The sequence below is a fragment of the Microtus pennsylvanicus genome, chromosome 7 (genome assembly GCF_037038515.1).
Source record: "Microtus pennsylvanicus isolate mMicPen1 chromosome 7, mMicPen1.hap1, whole genome shotgun sequence".
NCBI lineage: Eukaryota > Metazoa > Chordata > Mammalia > Rodentia > Cricetidae > Microtus > Microtus pennsylvanicus.
In genome coordinates, this window is record NC_134585.1 from 21,327,199 (window position 1) to 21,347,475 (window position 20,277).

The 20,277-nt window shown below is 45.3% G+C and overlaps 1 protein-coding gene across 3 annotated transcripts in view; it reads left to right on the forward strand.

Annotated features, from left to right (window-relative positions):
• Nucleotides 1-19,951, forward strand: part of Stox1 (storkhead box 1) — a 56,572-nt gene extending 36,621 nt beyond the window's left edge. The window contains exons 2-4 of one of the 3 annotated variants that reach the window (XM_075978860.1): nucleotides 7,939-8,088; nucleotides 9,688-11,971; nucleotides 19,924-19,951. In XM_075978860.1, coding sequence (XP_075834975.1) covers nucleotides 7,939-8,088; nucleotides 9,688-11,971; nucleotides 19,924-19,939 — 2,450 coding nt within the window. In that variant the 3' untranslated portion in view covers nucleotides 19,940-19,951. Of the gene's footprint in view, nucleotides 1-7,938; nucleotides 8,089-9,687; nucleotides 11,972-17,002; nucleotides 17,426-19,923 lie in introns of those variants that run through there. The other 2 variants (XM_075978859.1, XM_075978861.1) reach the window with 2 other exon arrangements.
• The last annotated feature ends 326 nt before the right edge of the window (nucleotides 19,952-20,277 follow it).

Here is a 20,277-nt window from a genome sequence, read left to right on the forward strand (position 1 = left end):
GCTAGACCCAGGCCTCCTGCAGCATGCACCCAGAAAAAGGTGCTGGTGAATGAAGGCCGATTCCACCTCCTTTCCCTTCCCTTCTCCCACCCCCTCCTCACCTCCTTCCATCCCACCCACTGTCCACTTCCTTAGAGGGGGAAGGCCCTCCTTGGAGCATCAACAAAGTCTGTCCTACCAAGTTGAGGCAGAACAAGGCCCCCTTCCCCTGTATCAAGGCTGAGCAAGGGGCCTGGAAAAATGGCTCATTGGTTAAGAACACTGGCTGTTCTTCCAGAGGACCTGAGTTCAATTCCCAGCACCCATATGGAAGCTCACAACTGTCTGTAACTCCAGTTCCAGGAGATTATGCATTCAGGCAAAACACCAATACATATAAATTAAAGATAGTTAAAAAAAAAAAAAAAGGCTGAGCAAGATAACCAGGGTGCATGAACTGGCTTTTTGGAGCCTTATTCCCTATGGTGGGATATCTTGCTCAGTCTGGGCCCACTGCCAGGGGCCCCACAAATAGATCAAGCCACACAACTGTCCCTATATTCAGAGGACCTAGTTCAGTCACATGAAGGCTCCCCAGCTGTCAGCCCAGAGTCCATGTGTTCCCACTAGTTTCTGTGGTTTTCCCCATCATGATCTTGACCCCCGTACCTCCCACTCCCTCCTCCCTTCAGTTGAACTCCAGGAGCTCAGCTCAGTGATTGGCTGTGGACACCATGTCTACTTCCATCAGTTACTAGATGCAGCTTCTATGATGACAGGGTAGTCACTAATATGATTATAGAGGCAGGCCAGGCCAGTTCAGACAGCACCTCCATGATTGCTAGGAGTCTTAGCTGGCGTCATCCTTGTGGATCCCTGGGAATTTCCTTAGCACCATGTTTTTCTCTACCCTTATAATGTCTCCCTCTATCAAGATATCTCTTTCATTGCTCTCCCTCTCCATCCCTCTCCCAACTTGGCCATCTCAATTCCTCATGTTCCCATTGCCTCCCTTCTAGCCCCCCTCCCGGGAGATCTTAACTATTTCCCCTTCCTGGGGTCCTCCATGCCTGTTCCTCTTCAGGCTTTTTTGAGGTCGTGGATTGCAACCTGGTTACCCTTTGCTTTGATTCTTTGTATTCTCTTTGTTTCTATTTTATTGATTTCAGCCCTCAATTTGTTTATTTCCTGTTGTCTACTCCTCCTGAGTGGGTTTCTTTTTGTTCTAGAGCTTTCAGGTGTATTGTTAAGTTGCTAGTGTGAATTTTCCCCACGTTCTTTAAGTGGGCACTTAGTGCTCTGAACTTTCCTCTTAGCATTGCTTTCATAGTGTCCCATAGGTTTGGGTATGTTGTACGGTCATTTTCACTGGATTCTAGGAAGTCTGTTTCTTCCTTGACCCAGTGGTGATTCAGTTAAGCATTGATCAAGTTCCATGAGTTTGTAGGCTTACTGCAATTTGTGTTGAATTCTAACTTTAAGTCATGGTGATCTGATAAGATACAGGTGGTTATTCCAATTTTTTTTGTATCTGTTGAGATTTGCTTTGTTACTGAGTATGTGGTCAGTTTTAGAGAAGGTTCCATGAGGTGCTAAGAAGGTGGTATATATTTTTTTGTATTTGACTAAAATGTTCTGTAGATGTCTTTTAAGTTCATTTGAGTCATGGCATCTGTTAGTTCCTTTATTTCTCTGTTAAGTTTCTGTCTGGCAGACCTGTCTAGCAGTGACAGTGGGGTGTTGAAGTCTCTCATTATTAGTGTGTGGGCTTTGATGTGTGACTTAAGTTTTTGCTTTTGTTTTGTTATGAGACTTGGTTTCACACGTCTCAGGCTTTCCTCAAACTTGCTGTGTATCAGAGGATGACCTTGAACTTCTGATGCTGGAATTATAGGCATGCAATACATCACGGCCTGTTTCCTGTGCTGCTGGGCATGCCAGGCAAGGTACACCCCTAACCTCCCATTGCTCTTCCTGTAACCATTAGGGCAAAGTATCCCAATAGTGGATACTCCCATATTGGAGTATCTACTGTGCTGGAGAAATAATTTCCTTCCACGACAGATACCCAGCCGCCTAGAGCATAGCCAGCTCTCAAATCCTGGCATATTTGGTTATAGATTTCCCCCTACTCAGCTGAAAGGGGGACAGGGAGAGGGCTTGGCTCTGTGGGCTGAAAACCTTGATCTTATTTCCATCGGATTTTTTTTTCTGAACCTATTTGACGTTATAACTCAGCAGACCTAATCATGTAAAGCAGCGGAGCTTTGTGCAAATGTCGGTATCTCTGATGAGAAGCCTGTTGTTACAAAGGCTGCTTGGCTTTCTTTCTTTTTAAGGAGAAAGATGTGGCAGATGAAAGAGCAGCTTGAAATCAGGGGCTCTTCTTGGGTTACTCTGAGCCAAGCATCCTCTTTTATTAAGCCCGAGTGTATCTGCAGGGTGTTTTTTGTTTGTGCTTTGCTGTCATCTCTCATGCGCTTAGAAGAACCCTTTCCCACCGTGGGATTCAATACCAAGCCCCAAAGAGGTGGTCTCGGGTTTCCCGAATCTGGGTAATTAGCTGAGGTCCAGCGGCTCAGTTAAGCCATCTGAAGGTCAATAATGCAGGAGTTCTTGGCAGATTGCCTAGCGCCACGTCATCCAGAAGCACACCTGTGTAGGCTCGAAATAGTCTCGAGGGAGGTTTGTGTTCTTAAACATGAAATATTAGGATTAGTGTTACATAGATTTTAATGCCATAACAAATTCTTGCACGTATGAAACCAAAAGGTTTGGATGTGAATGCTTCCCAAATTCCCTGGAACCCATTCTTCTATTTGCTAGCACAGTCTTATGAACCTCAAAAATCAAGTTGAAACCGAGCAGTAGTGGCATAAGCCTTTACTCCTAGTGCTCGGGAGGCAGAGGCAGGCGCCTGTGAGTTCGAGGCCAACCTGGTCTACAGAGTGAGTCCCAGGGGAGCCAGGGCAACACAGACAAATCCTGTCTCAAAAAAAACAAAAAGCAAAAAAACAAAAACAAAACAACAAAAAAGAATACATTTGTCATCATACATCCTAGAGATCCAAAGTCCACGTGTTTTAATTCCTCAGAGCTCCAGGAAAGCTAGGGATGTTACACAGAGAAATCTGTCTCGAAAAACAACAAAAATCAAATTAAAATACTTCAGTTTGAAACATAACAAGTTGGGCATTGGTGACTCATTTGTATAGTCCCAACTCTCCAGAGACAGAGGCCAAAGGAATACTGCGAGTTTGGGGTTTCTCTTAAGGTCTTGATTCATTTTGAGTTAATTAAAATTATCTATTTATCTATCTTTTTAGTTTTAGTTTTTAGAGACAGGGTTTTTCCTGTGTAGACTTGGCTATCCTGGAACTCACTTCGTAGACCAGGCTGGCCTCGAACTCACAGAGATTTTTTTTTTTTTGGTTTTTCAAGACAGGGTTTCTCTGTAGCTTTGGTGCCTGTCCCGGAACTAGCTCTTGTAGATCAGGCTGGCCTCGAACTCCCGAGATTTTTTTAATTTATTTCATATGAGAGTTTTGCTTGCTTGTATATATGTACACCATGTGTATGCCAGATGAGGGTGTCAGAACCCGTGGGACTGGAATAACACAGACGGTTGTGAGCCACCACGTGGGTGCCGGGAATTTAACCCAGCTGGGTCCTCCTGAACAGCCGCAAGCACTTTTTTTTAAAAATATTTATTTATTTATTTTATTTATTTATTATGTATACAATATTCTGTCTGTGTGTATGTCTGCATGCCAGAAGCGGGCACCAGACCTCATTACAGATGGTTTGTGAGCCACCATGTGGTTGCCGGGAATTGAACTCAGGACCTTTGGAAGAGCAGGCAATGCTCTTAACCACTGAGCCATCACTCTTAACTGCAGAGCTGGCTCTACAGCCCCTAGTTTTTGTTTTTGTTTTGTTTTTTGTTGTTGTTGTTTTTGTTGTTTGGTTTGGTTTTGGCTTTTTTGAGACAGGCTTTCTCTGTGTAACAGCCCTGGCTATCCTGGAACCGACTTTGTAGACCAGGCTAGGCTGGCTTGGTCTACTTCTGTTTCCCGAGTGCTGGGATTAAAAGCATGCACCTCCATGTCCAGCTCCTAGTTTTGTAATTAGCTTACTGAGTATTAGATTTCATTATAGAATTTTCATACATACCTAGTTTTGATTGAGCCTCCCCCATCTCTCTGCCCTCATCCCTACTTACACGCTTTTACCTCCGGTACCCCCTCTTTTACTTTCTTATCTCCTGTCATCAGGGATTATTCATTTTTAAGATGTAGTATCAACACTGACCTGGAATTTGCTTTGGAGCCCAGCCTAGATTCAAACTCCATATCCTTCTGCCTCAGCCTCTGAAGTAGATTACAAGCAACCATGCATTGCCATACCTGGCTCAAAAAAAATTTTTTTTTTTACTTACGATTGCTTTGACTATGAGGAGTCTTTTATGCTTTCACATAATTTAAGAATTTTTAAATTTTAATTCTGTGTGTTTGAGTGCTTTGCCTCCTCTTAGATGACTCCTGCCTACAGGGAATCTGAGCCCCTGGAGCTGGAGTTACATATGGTTGTGGGCCTCCCTCCATGTGGGTGCTGGGAGCTGGTCCTCTGGAAGTTCAGCCAGTGTTCTTAACTACTGAGCCATCTCTCCAGCCCCTGAATCATAAGGTCTTTAAACATTACCTTTGTGATGACTGAGGTCATGAGGTGTCAATGAGGACTGCAATAGTGCTTGTATTTTTCCTGATGGCTTCCCCCGAGGTTGGAGGGGGGGGGTCTATGCCCTTCCATAAAGAACCTCTGCTTTCCCTCTTTGGTGAGATCTTATCTTGCGCTGGGAACCGAACCTTGGTCTTTGCAAGAATAACAAGGGCCACCACTCCAGCATTTTGTTCTGGGTTGTTAAACCACTGCCACCCAAAAGAGCAAGTCATGCCCACACACAACGGGCCTGGGGCTTTCTAAGGCTTTCGGCACCAGGAGGCAAGGACTGATTGCCTTAGACTAAGGCAGTGGTTCTCAAGTTTCCTAACGCTGCAACCCTTTAATACAGTCCCTCATCTTGTGGTGACCCCGACCATACAATTATTTTTGTTGCTGCTTCATAACTGTAATTTTGTTGTGTTATGAATCATAGTGTAAGTAGTTGGTAAGCAGAATATCTGATATGCAACCCTTGTGAACGCGCCGTCTGACCCCCGCCCAGGGGTCTTGCCAGCAGATTGATAACCATTGGTCTAAAGCCATCCATCCGCCAGCAGACTGATCTGGTCCCTGACATCTAGTCACCATTTTTGTTAGTTTTTCCAAGATAGGGTCTCTCTCTGTGTTGCCCTGGCTGTCCTGGAACTCACTCTGGAGGCCAAGCTGGCCTCCCACTCACAGAGATCCACCTGCCTCTCTTCCTCTCCAGTGCTGGGATAAGAAGCATGTGTCACCACCGCCCGTCATCTTGTCACCATCTGAAGGTCGCCAGCTCAAAGATCTGCCTTACTCGATGCTGTCAGCCTTGGCGAATGAAGAGCTGCCTCCTTCACTTGCTGGTTGGCATCCATCTACGTGAACGTGGAATTCATGCACTTTGCCTTACAATTCCCCTCAAAGTCAGCTTTGGGATGTGATTATTTTACAACTTGTTCTTTGCTTTCTTTATAACAAAAATTAAAAACAAATAAATCAACCAACCAGATTATTTTGCGAGACAACAAGGGATTAAAAAAAAAATGATGCCACCACCAGGTGGGGGGGGGTGCATTTAATCCCAGCACTCAGGCTGATCTCTGTGAGTTCAAGGCCAGCAGCCTGGTCTATAAAGTGAGTTCCAGGACAGCTAGCTAGAGCTGTTACACAGAGAAACCCTGTCTTGAAAAACAAAGCAAATAAAAAAAGAAAAACAAAAACAAACAAACAAACAAAAAAAGATGATAGTGGTTATGCACACATTTAATCCCAGCACTCGGGAGGCAGAGTTAGGTCGATTTTTTTTGTGAATTCTAGGTCAGGTTGGTCTACATAGTGAGTTCCAGGCCAGTCAATGATACATAGTTAAGACTCTGTCTTTAAAAACTTTTTTCAAAAAAATGCTTTCCATTTCCAGTCTGTCATCTATGTATGTATGTATGTATGTATGTGCCTGTCTGTCTATCTATCTGTCTGTCTATCTGTCTATCTATCTGTCTGTCTATCTATGGAGTGTAGAAAGTGTATCAGACAATTGGCCTCATCTATATTGTTTTAACTTTGATATTTGTCTTTCAGCCTAACTACTTTTTCCATTTCTGAGACATCCAGGAATGCTAACCTGTGTAAACAGAAGGGGCATTGTGGTGACTGCTCTCTTGCCTACAGTCTCTCTTTAGCTCAGTGCTTTGCAAGCTCGGGGGTGGGGGGTGGTGGGGGGTGGGGGAGGTGGGGGGGGGGTGGGGGTGGAAGGCCCTAAACTGGCCTGTTCTTAAAGGCGCCGCTGTTTAGTTGCTCTTCAGTGGGAGTTTTCCTGGAACTGCGAAACCTGGCTGATCTGCCAGTGGGGTCTGTGCAGCTTCTGCACGGACACTTCACACTGCATTGCAGAAACCCAGAGAAAACAGCAGTAAGTGAAGCAGACCATCACTGTAGCTTGGAAGCCGCCCTGGCATCCGACACAAAAGTTCCCAGGTTAGGGTTTGCTTCACTTTCCTGCACACAGAAAGCATGATTTATGCACCTGCAGCGTGTATCTTCGCAACAGCTGTGAAGGGAATGTGCCGGCTTTGACGGGGGTGGGGTGGGGAATCAAAAGGTTGGATGCACACAGTAGGAAGGGCGCCTGAGAGGAGAGTAAAGCAATTTAGAATGTTCTCTCTAGCATGTTTCATATAGAGGTACATGGATTTTAAAGAGGAAATACTACTAGCTAGTGGTAGTTTTAGTTCTGTTTTTTTTTTTCCTTCATTTTTTTTTTTACTTTAGGAAAGGTCTCTTGTGGCCAACCCTGATCTCAAACTCACAAATGTAGCTGAAGATGACCTTGAATTTACGATCCTCCTGCCTCTGTTCCCAACTTGTGGGATTATAGGTAGTAGATTAGTTTATTCTTAGTGTGAGATACCTCAAGATGAATCTAAGGCCTGCCCTAAGGAGATGAACATGCTAGGCCAGTGTCCTATCCCCGAGCTATATCCACGTCTGTTTCTGAGATCGAGTCTCAAGTAGCCCAGCTAGGCTCAAGCTTACTTGGTAGTTAAGGGTGACCTTGAACTTCTGGTTCTCCACCCTTCACGCCTCCAGTGAGAGGAGTACAAGCGAGTGCCACCAGGCTCTTTATGCCGTGTTGGGGGGTGAACGCAGCCAGGGTCTTTTCCTTGAGAGACAAGCCCTTTACAAACTGAGTTCCATCCCCAAACTATCATCAATGGTTATCTTTGGTGTAACAAACTCCATAGACATAAACAGGTTGTTCATTGGCCGATACTTTCTGTCAACTCTAGTGGCAAGCATGATCCATCTCCACCTGTGCAGCACATGATGCTGTGCTTTGTACCACGGCTTCCCAGCTGATCTGGAGGCATGCTTTTAGCGTGTGAACTGCTGGATAGCATGTTCGACCTCTGCAACAGGTGTCACAGAGAGACCATGATGTAAACCTTCTTCTCTAGTTTCTTTTCTTTTATTTAAATTAATTAATTCTTTGTTTTGTTTTTTCGAGACAGGGTTTCACCTGTTTTAGAGCCTGTCCTAGAACTAGCTCTTGTAGACCAGGCTGGCCTTGAACTCAGATCCGCCTGCCTCTGCCTTCCGAGTGCTGGGATTGCTGGGATTAAAGGCGAGTGCCACCGCTGCCTGGCTGGTTCCCTAGTTTCTACCCTCGCACAGGCTATGTTAGCAGAGTCTGTTCTATGCTCACTAATTCCGAATGGTTTATAGCAGATTTATCACCTCTGCTGTTTTTGACCTCCAATTCAGGTGATGTCTTCCCAGTGCAAATGAGTCCCATAGCCCAGTGTCGGTTTGTGCCCTTGGCTGAAGTTCTTTGCTGCACTATAGCTGATATGAACGCAGCTCAGGTGGCTGTAACACGGGAATCACTCTTGGAGCACTTGAGACATTACCCAGGTAACCAGTGTTCACCACCTGTGTTCATTCCTATGTGTTGGGTTTCTATTTAAACAACTGTGACATAAGGGTATGGTGTCCCTTTCCCCCTTTTCTGCAGACTCTCTTGTCAGAGCACTGAGTCGCCCAACCCAGCTATTTGCTAGGCTGAGGCGGGATTCAAAGTTCAAGGCCAGCCTAGGCAGCTTAGTAAGACCCTATCTAAAAATAGAACATAAAAAGACAGCTGGGGATATAGTTTACTGACGGAACGTTAGCCTAGCATGCACAAAGCCCTGGTCTCCATCACTGGTATAGGAAAAAAATAAAGGATACTGTCAAGAAAAGCCCTACCTCAACATTTGTGTGTCACATGCGTGCCCCGGTACATATGTGGAGGGCAGAGGTCTTGCAGAATGAGCCAGACCCTCTTTTCACCATGTGGGTCCCAGGACTTGAACCTAGGTCCTTGGGCTTAGCAGCAGATCCAGCCTAGCTTCAACATTTCATAACGGTATTTCTTTTACTTTATGGATGATTTTTTCCCAATATGTCAATACATGTTAATCAATTCACCTCTCCCACCTCCCACCTCCCACCTTCCCACGTCTGTTTCCCAGAGGTGGAACGGGTAGAATCTGCAGCTCCTACTCACGCCTTCAGGAACTGCATTTTAATGTCTTTTACCCTTTATGGCATAAGTGAAGTCATTCTGGGCATTCTCCATGTAGCGCTCATGAGACTTTTTAAAACTTTTCATGTATGTTCATTATGAAGGCTTTCTCAAGGTTTACTTTTTTTTTTTTTTCAGTGCTGGGGATCGAACCCATGCCTGCTAGGCAATTGCTTTCCTACTGAATCTTCAGATTTTAAGTTGATTTATATCCAGTGGTATTCAAATTTTTGTTTTTAACCCTTAGTCCAGCCATCTGCCTCTGTGGGGACCAACTTACATAGTTTTTTGTACTTTGCTTACACATTCTTTGAGTTGTTTTGTTTTGTTTGAGATAGGGTTTCACCGTAGCTCAGGCTGGCCTAGTTCTCAGTAGAGAGCAGTAGGTGGCGTTGAAACTGACACGATTCTCCTCTGTTAGCCTCCCGAGCACCGAGGTTACAGATGAGTCACCATGCTTAGTTCTGACTTAGAAAACGTGTGTGTGTGTGTGTGTGTGTGTACACGTGCACATGCATGACAGCCCAGGCATGGGAGTGTCACAGACGTGTGGAGGCCAGAGGACAGCTCGCCGCTTTGTAGGAGCGAGGATCAGGTCGTCAGGCCTGCACACAGGCAGCGTTTTCCATTGCGCTATCTGACCTGCTGGCATTTCAATTGCATGGATTAGATACAATCAGCTCCAAGTTTGCTTTTTGTTTTTTTGTTGTTTGTTTGTTTTTTGTTTTTTTTTTTTTGAGACAGGGTTTCTCAGTAGCTTTGGAGCCTAACCTGGAACTAGCTCTTGTAGACCAGGCTGGCCTCGAACTCAGAGATCCACCTGCCTCTGCCTCCCGAGTGCTGGGATTAAAGGCGTGCGCCACCACGGCCCATTGAGCAGTTTGTTGAGCAGATATGTGGTCATTCTAAAATTCTGATTTCACTTGTTTTTTTGTTTGTTTTTTTAGGTATTGCGGTTCCATCCCCAGACATTCTCCACAGCACACTTGGGACTCTAATTCAAGAGAGGAAGATTTACTACACTGGAGAGGGCTACTTCATAGTTACACCGAACACTTACTTTGTCACAAAGACAGCCATGCAGGGAAATAAGAGAGCTCTCCTGTCAGACGAAGGCTGCTCAGAGCCCACGTCAGTGACCTGTCTGGTGAGCGTGGATTGCTGTGCAGAGCTGGCCCAGGAGAACGAGGCCCCTGTCCCCCACTGTCCCTCCTGTCAGTGCTTCCTCGACACAGGCATTCAGGACTCTAAGGACCCACTGTCTGCTGAAGAACTGACTAGAAAAAACCAGGAAGGTCTCGAGAAGCCCACACCTTTGTCTAAGAACCAGGTACTTTCAGCATCTGAAGACACCCATATCTGTATGAGCCCCAAACCATTATTACCATTCACCAAAGACAAAGGCAAAAAATTTGGTTTTGGTTTCTTGTGGAGGAGCTTATCTAGAAGAGAGAAGCCCAAAATAGAGTACCGCAGTTTCTCTGCGCAGTTCCCGCCCAAAGAGTGGCCCGTCCGAGATGAAGACAGCTCCAACAACATCCCCCGAGATGTGGAACATGCAATAATCAAAAGAATTAACCCTGTGTTGACTGTTGACAACTTAATCAAACACACAGTCCTAATGCAAAAATATGAAGAACAGAAAAAGTATAATAACCAGGGCACTTCCACTGATGTACCGCCGACCAGGCACAAGTGTTCTCCTAAAGGGGGAATTCGGAAAAGGCATGGCAGGTTTGCCAAGCCTCACCGGCAGGGCTGTTCTCATAGGGGTAGACAAAGAGCTTGGAGCCAAGGGGATGAACTTGAGCCAGGACTCGAAAAGCACCCCAAGGTCTCTGAAGCCCAGCCTGCTCCCAGAATGAAAAGTCCCAGTAAAGAAATTCAGCAGTTGCATGATGGGAACCCAGCTATGTCAGGTGCCCACTTGATTTATAAAAAACAGATCAGTAATCCTTTTCAGGGCATGTGTCTCCGAGGGCACCCAGTATCCAAAGGACACAGTGTTCTGAAGAGCCATGATCTGAAACCTAGTCCTGTGAGGCCAGAGAAAAAGTCTTTCCCGAGGGCGGGGTCTTCAGGTCCTTTGGGAGTCTTTGACGCTGGAGCCAAAGGGCCATTTGCAGAACAGTGCTGTGATAACCCAGGGACAGAAACCAAGCAGGGGGTGAAGGCACCTGTCCATCCTGTCAGTGACTCCAGTGGTGGCTCAGGAAACTACCCTCCCCACCCTCGGTGCTGTTCCTTCCGGGAAAGCTTGTTGAGAGGTGGCGTGTATGATGGGGAAAGCAAGGTCATTCCTGAAATCTTAAGGAAAAGTTACTCTGACTGTGACATGTTCTTGGGAACCAAAGAAACGCATCAGGTCCTGCCTTCTTTGGACTCAATATCTTGTTTGTATCCTTCAGTAGATAAGACGGTACACCAGTTCCAAACCCTGGGCCTCTTAGATTGCCCAGTTAGGGCAAACCATTTGAGGGCACGTGAAAGACAAGACGGTGACTCTGAAGAACTAACGAGGAAGGCGTTTGTCCCAGGGGCCAAGATTGTCAATCTGGAAAATGAGGGGTTCTCCAATAGTGAGCAGGACGAGGTAGCTTTGAACCAGAGCTACACTGGGGTGGATGACGGGGCCTGCAGTTCACTGTACCTAGATGACGACTTCTCTGAAACTGATGAAGACTCTTGTTACACACTGCCTGGACACACCTCTGTAGGTGGAGGCAGGCAGAATCATCTGGGAAGACCAACGGTGACAGGGAGATCTCTGACCGAAAGTGATAGCACAGCTGACAGGTTTGAGCCACTGGCGCTTGAAGGGCACTGGTACAAAGCTGGCTTGTTTGCGAATTCAGGGGACGGCTCAAACCCTCATTTCACTGATAGCCCTGGCCTAAATTCAGGGACTCCATTTGGTTTCAACTACAAAAGAGAGACCACCGCTGCCTGTGTCCAGGCCCCAGCAGCAGCTTGTGGAAGTTTACTTAAATTCTCTACTATAAGGAAAACCAGTTGTGGGGCAGAGATCCTGCAAGATTCTCCTGCTGATGCAGGAATGGATCCAGCTGGCTGGAGACAGAGCCCTCCGAATCAGGAAACCAAGCCTTTCCCAGACAAATCGCAACTTTTGAACGTGCCAGTGTTGACTCAGGAGCCACAGCGAGAGCACAGTCACCTCGAAGGGACAGAGAGTTACAGCATGACCGGAGACAGCGGGATCGATTCCCCGAGGTAAGGCTGCATAAGGTTGGAGTAAGAGAGTCAGCGTGGAGCTTGTGGAGCCTCCTGAGACTCCTGAACAAACCAGTATAACATGGCCAACAGCCCTGGGGGGTAATTGTGCCACCTTATAATCAGGTTGCATATGGTAGGATAGAGTTCACTCTTTGTTTTTTGAGACAGGGTTTCTCTCTGTAGCCCTGGTTGTCCTGGAACCCACTCTGTAGACGAGGCTGGCCTCGAACTCACAGAGATCCGCCTGCCTTTGCCTCCCAAGTGTTGGGATTAAGGCCTTATTCCATCATCCCCTGGCTGGAGTTCACTTTTAAAAACTAGTATCTTTAGAATTTCAGACTATATATTTTTAAAGATTTATTTTATGTGTATCAGTGTTTTGCCTGTGTGTGTATTTATTTGTCCATGCATCACGTGGGATCAGCAGAGGGCACCAGATCCCCTGAAACTGGAGTGATGGATGGTCGTGAGCCACCGCGTGGGTGCTGGGAACTGAACTCAGGTCCTTTGCAAGAGCAGCTAGTGCTCTTAACTGCTGAGCCATCTCTCCAGCCTCATTCAAGGCGTTTATTGTATTCACCCTCCCGCCCCCAGTTCCTCCCATATGTACCCTCCTCTCCTCCCTACCCACCTAACTTTTCTTCTTTTTCCCACCAGGTTAGTTTGTGTTGTCTAACTACTCTTGGGGGTGGGGCCTGACCTAGAGAGTGGTTGATCTACAGGGCTCACGTAATTAAAGAAACCTGACTCAATATATTGAGTTCCTTTTCAGTAGGAACAAAATTTTACTGGAAATTATTTCTAAAGGAAAGGAACTGCTAAAACCAAAGTACTTTCAGAACTCAGAGTTGGAGCTCTTCTACTCCTGGATCAGATCTCCGAGTTAAGTAAAGGATGTGGCCACTTCTCACTTGCTTAAATAACAATTGTTTGTATCACAAACATAAGACGGACGTGTTTGGGGTTGTAGCCCAGCAGGTAGCGTGCTTGCACGGCAAGCACAAAGCCCTGGGTTTGATTCCAGCATAGATGGGGGGGGTGTGGTAGCATCCAGCACGTGAGAGGTGGAAACAGGAGTTCAAGATCATCCTTGGCTGCAAAGCAGGTTCAAAGCCAGCCTGGGTTCAACCCCCTCCCCACAAACACATACACACACAAAAACTAGGTATTAAAAGGTTTTAAATAACTCTCTGTGTGTGCTACAACAGAGTGTGGAGGTAAGAGGCCAACTTGAAGGAGCTGGTTCTCTCTTCCACTGTGCAGTTCCTGTGGACAGAACTCAGGTTATCATCACTATTGGCAACCATCTTAATCTTACCCTCCTTCCCAAAGTAGTTTTTAAAACTTTGTAAGGATCCCACTATTTTTTCTTACTTTTTCTTTGTTTTTTTGAGACAGGGTTTCTCTGTGTAGCCCCGGCTGTCCTAGAACTTGCTCTGAAGGCCAGGCTGGCCGCAAACTCAGAAATCTGCCTGCCTGCGCCTCATGAGTGCTGGGATTAAAGGAGCGTGCCACCACACTCAACACAAATACAAATATTTTAACAAAATGCCGGGGACTGGAGAAACAGCACAGTGGTTAGTTAAAAGCACTGGCTGCTCTTCCAGAAGACGCAGGTTCAATTCCCAGAACATACATGATAGCTCACATCTGTTTACAGTTGTATCTCTTGGGATCTGATGCCCTCCTTAGGAATGCAAATGAATTTGCAGACAAAACACCTGCAGACAGAGTCCATCTTTTAGCAAGAAGTCATTCACAGTCATGTGTCCTTTTCCACCTAGTTTATCATGGATCTCTTGCAACCCATACATTCACAGCTATCTTGGGAGTTTGTTTTGCTTTTTCAGATTTTTAAATTTTTTTTGGTCTTTTTGCATTTTGTTGTTGTTGTTTTGTTTTGTTTTATTGTTTTGTTTTTGTTTGTTTTTTTTTGAGACAGGGTTTCTCTTTAATCAGTCTTGGTTGTTCTGAAACTCACTCTGTAGATCAGGCTGGCCTCGAATGTCTCACAGAGATCCGCCTGCCTCTGCCTCCTGAGTGCTGGGATTAAACCATGTGTGCCACCACCGCCGGGCCAGATCTTTAATTTTTTTAATTAGTATATATATGTGTGTGTGTGTGTGTGTGTGTGTGTATGGTATTTGCTTGTGTGTGCAGGTCCCTTTGGGATGCCAGAAGGTGGCTTTGGATCCCCTGGAGCTGGAATTACAAGCAATTGAGTCACCCAGTGAGAGCAAAACTTTAGTCCTCTGCCAGAGTTAACATGAGTTCCTAACCACTGAGCCCGTTCTCCAGCCCCTGCTTTTTATTTCTGAGACAAGGTCTTCTTATGTTGACCAGAGTAGCTTCCAATTTGTGAGCTTCCCGCATTACTCTCCCAAGTCTTTCTTTATTCTTCTGTTTTGCTAATTTAGTTTTGGGTCGGGTGATATTTAGATTTTTGAGAAAGTTTTCCTATGTACCCAAGATGCGTGTAGCTCAGAGTATGATGGTGCCATCACCACCCAGGAGACATGTTTGTGAGGATTATCTAGATGAGGTTAGTTGAGATGGGTTTTCCCATCTCGACTGTGGGCAGCACCGTCCCATGGGCTGGGCTCCTGGATGGAACGAAACGGAAAAAGTGAAGTGAGCACTGCCATTCCCCGAGTGTGGGTGCAGTGTCCGGCTGCCTGAGCATGAGCCCAGCAGGCACCCAGCTGTCCCACAGCTTTTTGTTTTCACTTATTTTACTCCTTTGAGATGGGGTCTCACTGTGTAGCTCAGCAGTCTGTCCTGGAACTCACTCTGTAGACCAGGCTGGTCTTGAACTCACAGAGATCCGCCTGCCTCTGCCTCCCAAGTACTGGGATTAAAGGCGTGTGCCACCACTGCCCAGCTTAATTTCCTCTTTTTTAATTGAGGAAAAATGTGTAGGTATGGATGCTCTGCCTGCATGTCTGAGCACCACAGGTGTGCTTGTTTCCACAGAGGCCAGAGGAGAGCAGCAGATCCCCGGAGGGTTATGAGCTGCTGTGTGGGTGCTGGGAACCAAACGTGGGTCCTCTGCCAGAGGAGCCAGTGGGTTTCTTTTTGTAATCTCGGAGATCCACCCGCCTCTGCCTCCCGAGTACTGGGATTAAAGGAGTGCGCCACCACCGCCAGGCTGGAGCCAGTGCTTTTAACAGCTGAACCATCTGTCCTATTAGTTCTCAACATGTGAGCAGAGACCACTTTGGGAGTCAAACCAACCCTTTCACAAGGCCATCAGAAAACATTACAGTTATGAAGTAGCAATGAAAATAATTTTATAGTTGGGGGGGGTCCCACACATGAGGAACTCTATTAAAGGGTCACAACATGGGAAAGGTTGAGAACCACTGATCTAACCAATCCCATAAAAAAGTTTTTACATGTGTTTGTACGTGCATGTTCATCTGTGTATATACAGTGTTCATGTGGAAGTAAGAGGACTACTTTGGGGGAGCCACGTTCTCTCCTTCCACCTTGAGGCACTCTTTTGTTTCTGCCCCTGCGCTGTCTGCTGACCAATTATTCTGTCCCCACTTCCCCGCTCGCCCCGGGACTGCTGGCATTTCAGTTAAGGCCTGTGGCTTTTGGTGGGGGGTGGGGTTCAAGGCAGGTTTTCTCTGTAACAGCCCTGACTGTTCTGGAACTCACTTTTAGACAAAGTTGGCCTCGAAGTCAGAGATCTATCTCCTTCTGCCTCTGGAGTGCTGGGATTAAACGCTTGCTTGTGCCACCACTGGCTGGCTGAGAGCCTTGGGCTTTTTTATGTGGGTTTTGGATATCAAACAAGGATCATTAGGCCTTCATGGCACACAGTTTTAAACGCTTAGCTGTCATGCTGGCCCAACTTCTTGCTGTTCTGTATTTTTTAATAATGTGCAGTGTGTGTGTGTGTGTGTGCGCCCTCAAGAGACTAGAAGTCTGAGATCCACTGGAACCTAAGTGACAGGTACTCGTGGGCTGTCTCACATGGGTATTTGGAATTGAATTCAGCTCCTCTGCAAGAGCAGAGAGCCATTTTTTTTATAAAGTTTTTTATTTAGTATACAGTGTTCTGTCTGTGTGTGTGCCTGCAGGCCAGAAGAGGGCACCAGATCTCATTATGGATGGTTGTGAGCCATCATGTGGTTGCTGGGAATTGAACTCAGGACCTCTGGAAGAGCAGTCAGTGCTCTTAACCACTGAGCCATCTCTCCAGCCCCAAGAGAGCCATTTTTTAAAACTGATCATGCTATGGGTTTCTTAAGAGGCTTATAATCATTACCAATATTAAGAAGAAGAAGGAAAACAGCATTTGAACGTCAACTCTATGCTGTGATGCTCAGGATTAAGGTCAGATGAACAAGACATAGTTGGTACTTTGTTTGAAGAGAAGTACAAAGTTAACACAGACAAGCTGAACTAAAGAACACACACTGATTCTTCCCGACTGTCAAAGATGTGTAGGATTCAGAGTGATGGGCAGCTAGATAGAGAGCACTTGCCCAGCATGCACGAGGCCCTGAGTTCAGCGCAAGCACCACAAAACCAAACCACCACCAAATTATTGGTGCAGCTGCAGGCGCATCTTGGCAGTAGGATACACACTTAACAGATGTCCTGGAACAAGACAAATGGGGCTAGATAAGGAAGGACACGGCTCACAGTCCCCAGAACAAGAACATTATCCCCTTCCTGTGACTTCCCAAAAGAAAGATGCTATACCTGATAAACTGATTCCACTAGGGAGATAGATGTTTCTGGCTAGCAGGCACTATGTTTGACACTTGATGCGAGTTTTGAGAACCCATGTTCAGAAAACAAAAACTTCTTTGAAAGTACCTGTCAAATAACTAGGGTGCTATTGTGTGGCTTTTCAGCTGTGAAGAACAGGCTTGGTTTTGAAAGGCTACCTTAGATTTGTTAAGTATGGCTTAGTGTTAATAAAGCTTCAAACTAACACGGAATGACAGTGCCCTGAGTGGCATCCCAGGTCCCTTTGGAAGACAGTAATCCTGTCCCTTTTAATGTCTTTAGGACCCAGAGCCTGGCATCTAATAATTCAGCCGTTTTGGATGGATTTAAGAGAAGACAGAATTTTCTGCAGAACTGTGACGGCATAAAGAAGAGGCAAACACTCACATCCAGTTCCTTGCTTCAACTAACCCCAGTTATAAACGTCTAACTTAAAAACAAATGTATTTCAGGTGTGGTATTACACTGTAGATCAGGCTGGCCTGGATCTCGATGGGTAATCCCCCTGTCTCTGGTTCTGGAGTGCTGGGATTACAGGCATAAATCACCATGTCAGGATTAAAATTTTAACTGACTTTGGAGAACTCTTAGGAACTGGATATGTAAGGATCCTCTAAAGCTGAACATATGTGCTATTATTAACCCCACCATATTGTATTCTAATTACTTTCTTCCTTTTTACCATTTTAAAGCAGTTTTCAGTGCCTTTTACTAGAAATTTTTGTGGTTTTTCAATAAAAGAAACATGAAATCATTTATCATTTTCTAACTAAATGTTATTAACTTTAATTTTCCTTGATCGGTTTGCCAATACATATAGTGCCATTCTCATCAGCCGCAGGAATGTGGAATGCTCAGGTTAAGTGGATTTCACACAAAACCCAGAGAACAAAGGGCTGCACAGACACTTGGAGATTAAAGCATTGTCGGAAAGAACTGATACGATGTGTTGCCCATTTCTCAGAGGAATCCTTCCCTGGGTCGTCGCTGCCCAGGGTCTTTTTTCCAGCCTGCCTGTAGGTAATCAAATGGCCCCAAATGGGGTGGACTAAGGATATCTAGAACGCCTGTGTCCGTAGACCTGTGGTTCCCTACAGCTCGAGACCGTGTGTGTAATGACTACAAAGAAATGTATGCAACCCATTGCTTGTATGTGTTGCTTTAAGGGGCATTTGAGATGGATTTCTGGTGAATATCCATGATTCTGGTTTCATAGGCTCCTCAGACCAAGGTCCAGACAGGTATGCTGTGTGCCGTGTCCTTTTGGGAAGTCACAGAGCACCATGGCCAGAGTCCACATTGCCCAGGGCATCATGTTCATTCAGATCGAGCTGCGGAATGAATAAGGACCACATGGCCAAAGCCCTACAGCTTCAGTCCCCCGGCCAAGATGTCTTCAAGAAAGACTTCACTAAGTGAAATCCAGATGAATATGAAGACGTGGTGGCTGAGAAGCAGCTCACCTGATGGCTGTGTGGTCAAATATATCGCAGTCGTGCTTCCGGTGCAAGAGGCAGGCCTTGGGCTCTCAAGGTCCTTCTTCCACTGTGCCGAACCTCCTACATCATCAGGGTTTTTTGATTTTGTTTTTGTTTTTGGTTTTTTTTTTTAGCCGTGTTTACTAAAAATGTCACATTCATTCCAAAAAGGAAAACAAAATCAGACAAAAAAAAATTCCTCCAAGTGAAAAGTGGGCAGATGTCTAATGTCTGTGTCTATAGTAGTAAGACACTCTGTTTAGTTTATAGAGAACTTGCCATGTTTTCAAAGACTTAAAAGGCATTTTACAAAATGTGCTGCCAAATTGGGTGTGCACAAGGATTATGTTGGAAGGAGAACATGGTGAAAAGGAATGAATCAAGCAAGGGCCTTTTCCTCAACATTCTTAAAAAAGTGAGACTCAGATTCTATGGTAAAAGCTGGCTATATTGTAGCATATTTAATAGCAGCAAAATCATTTACTGATGGTGAGTTTGTTAATCTATGTATAGAGATTATATCAGATATAATACGTCCCGGGGGGAGGTAGGATAATTCTAAAATCAGCTTTTCTACTGGATTACAGCCAAGTGAATCGAAGAAACTGGAAAATGGAAAGAAATTTGAGGGCGGTGAGGATTGAAGCTCATACGGTGGAGTGCTTGCCTGGCACTGGAGGGTCCTGGGTTCAAGCCCCAGCTCTGCACGAAGTGGAAGCAGGAGCCCTAGAAGTTCAAGGTCATCGGTCATCCTTTGCTATGCCAACTTTGAGACTAGCCTGGGCTGCATGAGGTTCTGTCTCAAAAGGAAGGAAGGAAGGGAAAATGGTAGACCTACCAAGGGTTCTTCTAAGCCTTGGAGGTGGACATTCCCACTGGAGCCTGCCATTACACCTCCACTATCCCTTTTTATTAGTGGTGCTGGTGACAAGTGTCACTGTTGAAAGAAATGTCTTTTTTTTTTTTTTTTGGTGTTTTGGTTTTTTGAGACAGGGTTTCTTTGTAGCTTTGGAGACTGTCCTGGAACTAGCTCTTATAGAGCCAGGCTGGTCTCCTGCCTCTGCCTCCCAAATGCTGGGATTAAAGGTGTGTACCACCATGGCCCAATTTAAGAAATATCTTCTTTGTGCCATTAATACACACTAAGTAGATTTGTACAAAGTAATATATTCCATTATCAATGTGTCTGGATGGTGCCCTGCCCTGTAATGGTAGATAAAGGAGAGGAACTTGAAAAAGATTATCATGAAATTACCACCCCAAACTCACCCTCAATGAGGTGTCATTGCATCAAGGAATTTATTTGAAAATTAAAGGCATCATGTCTCTCACCAAGATTGAATTTCTTACGAGCCCATAAATCACCCCCAATTCATGGGATTTCTATTAAGTGTTGATGTGGACTTCATCAACATCATTTGCTTTGGAGGTAAGATGGGTAAGTTGAGGCCAGTTGTTAAAATCTTTATAATTTTGAACCCTGTCTCGAAAAAAAAGCTTTATAATTTTGACATTAAGTAGTTTATAGTATCAAATGCAATGGGTTCATGAAATGGCTCAGTGGGTAAAGGCACTTGCTATCAAGTCTAACAACCTGAGTTCAACTCCTGGGATCTACACAGTGGAAGGAGAGAACCGACTCCCAAATTTTGTCCTCTTACCACACAATCACACACTAGTAAATACAATGTCAAATGTCTCATTTTATCTTCTCTTTCTTTACAGTAAAACACATTTTTAAAATTCAGCAAAGGTCCCGTGAAAGCTCGGTGGGTTAAGGCTCCTAAGCCCAACAACCTGAGTTCAATCCCCAGGACTCACAGTGGAAGGAAGAAACTGACTCTCTGACGCTGTCCTCTGACCTCTGCGCATAATGCCATAACAAATGTAATTTTCGTGAAGTTTTATTATTTATATGTTATTGTCTTTATTAATGATCGCAAGTGTATGACCTATTTCTAAGCTATGAATGGGTCGTGGGGCACTTCACAGAGTTGTCCTGGCATCTCCAGGAGCACACCCGTGTCAGGTGCACACAGACTTCCATCACATGAGCACACACACACATGCACACTTTTT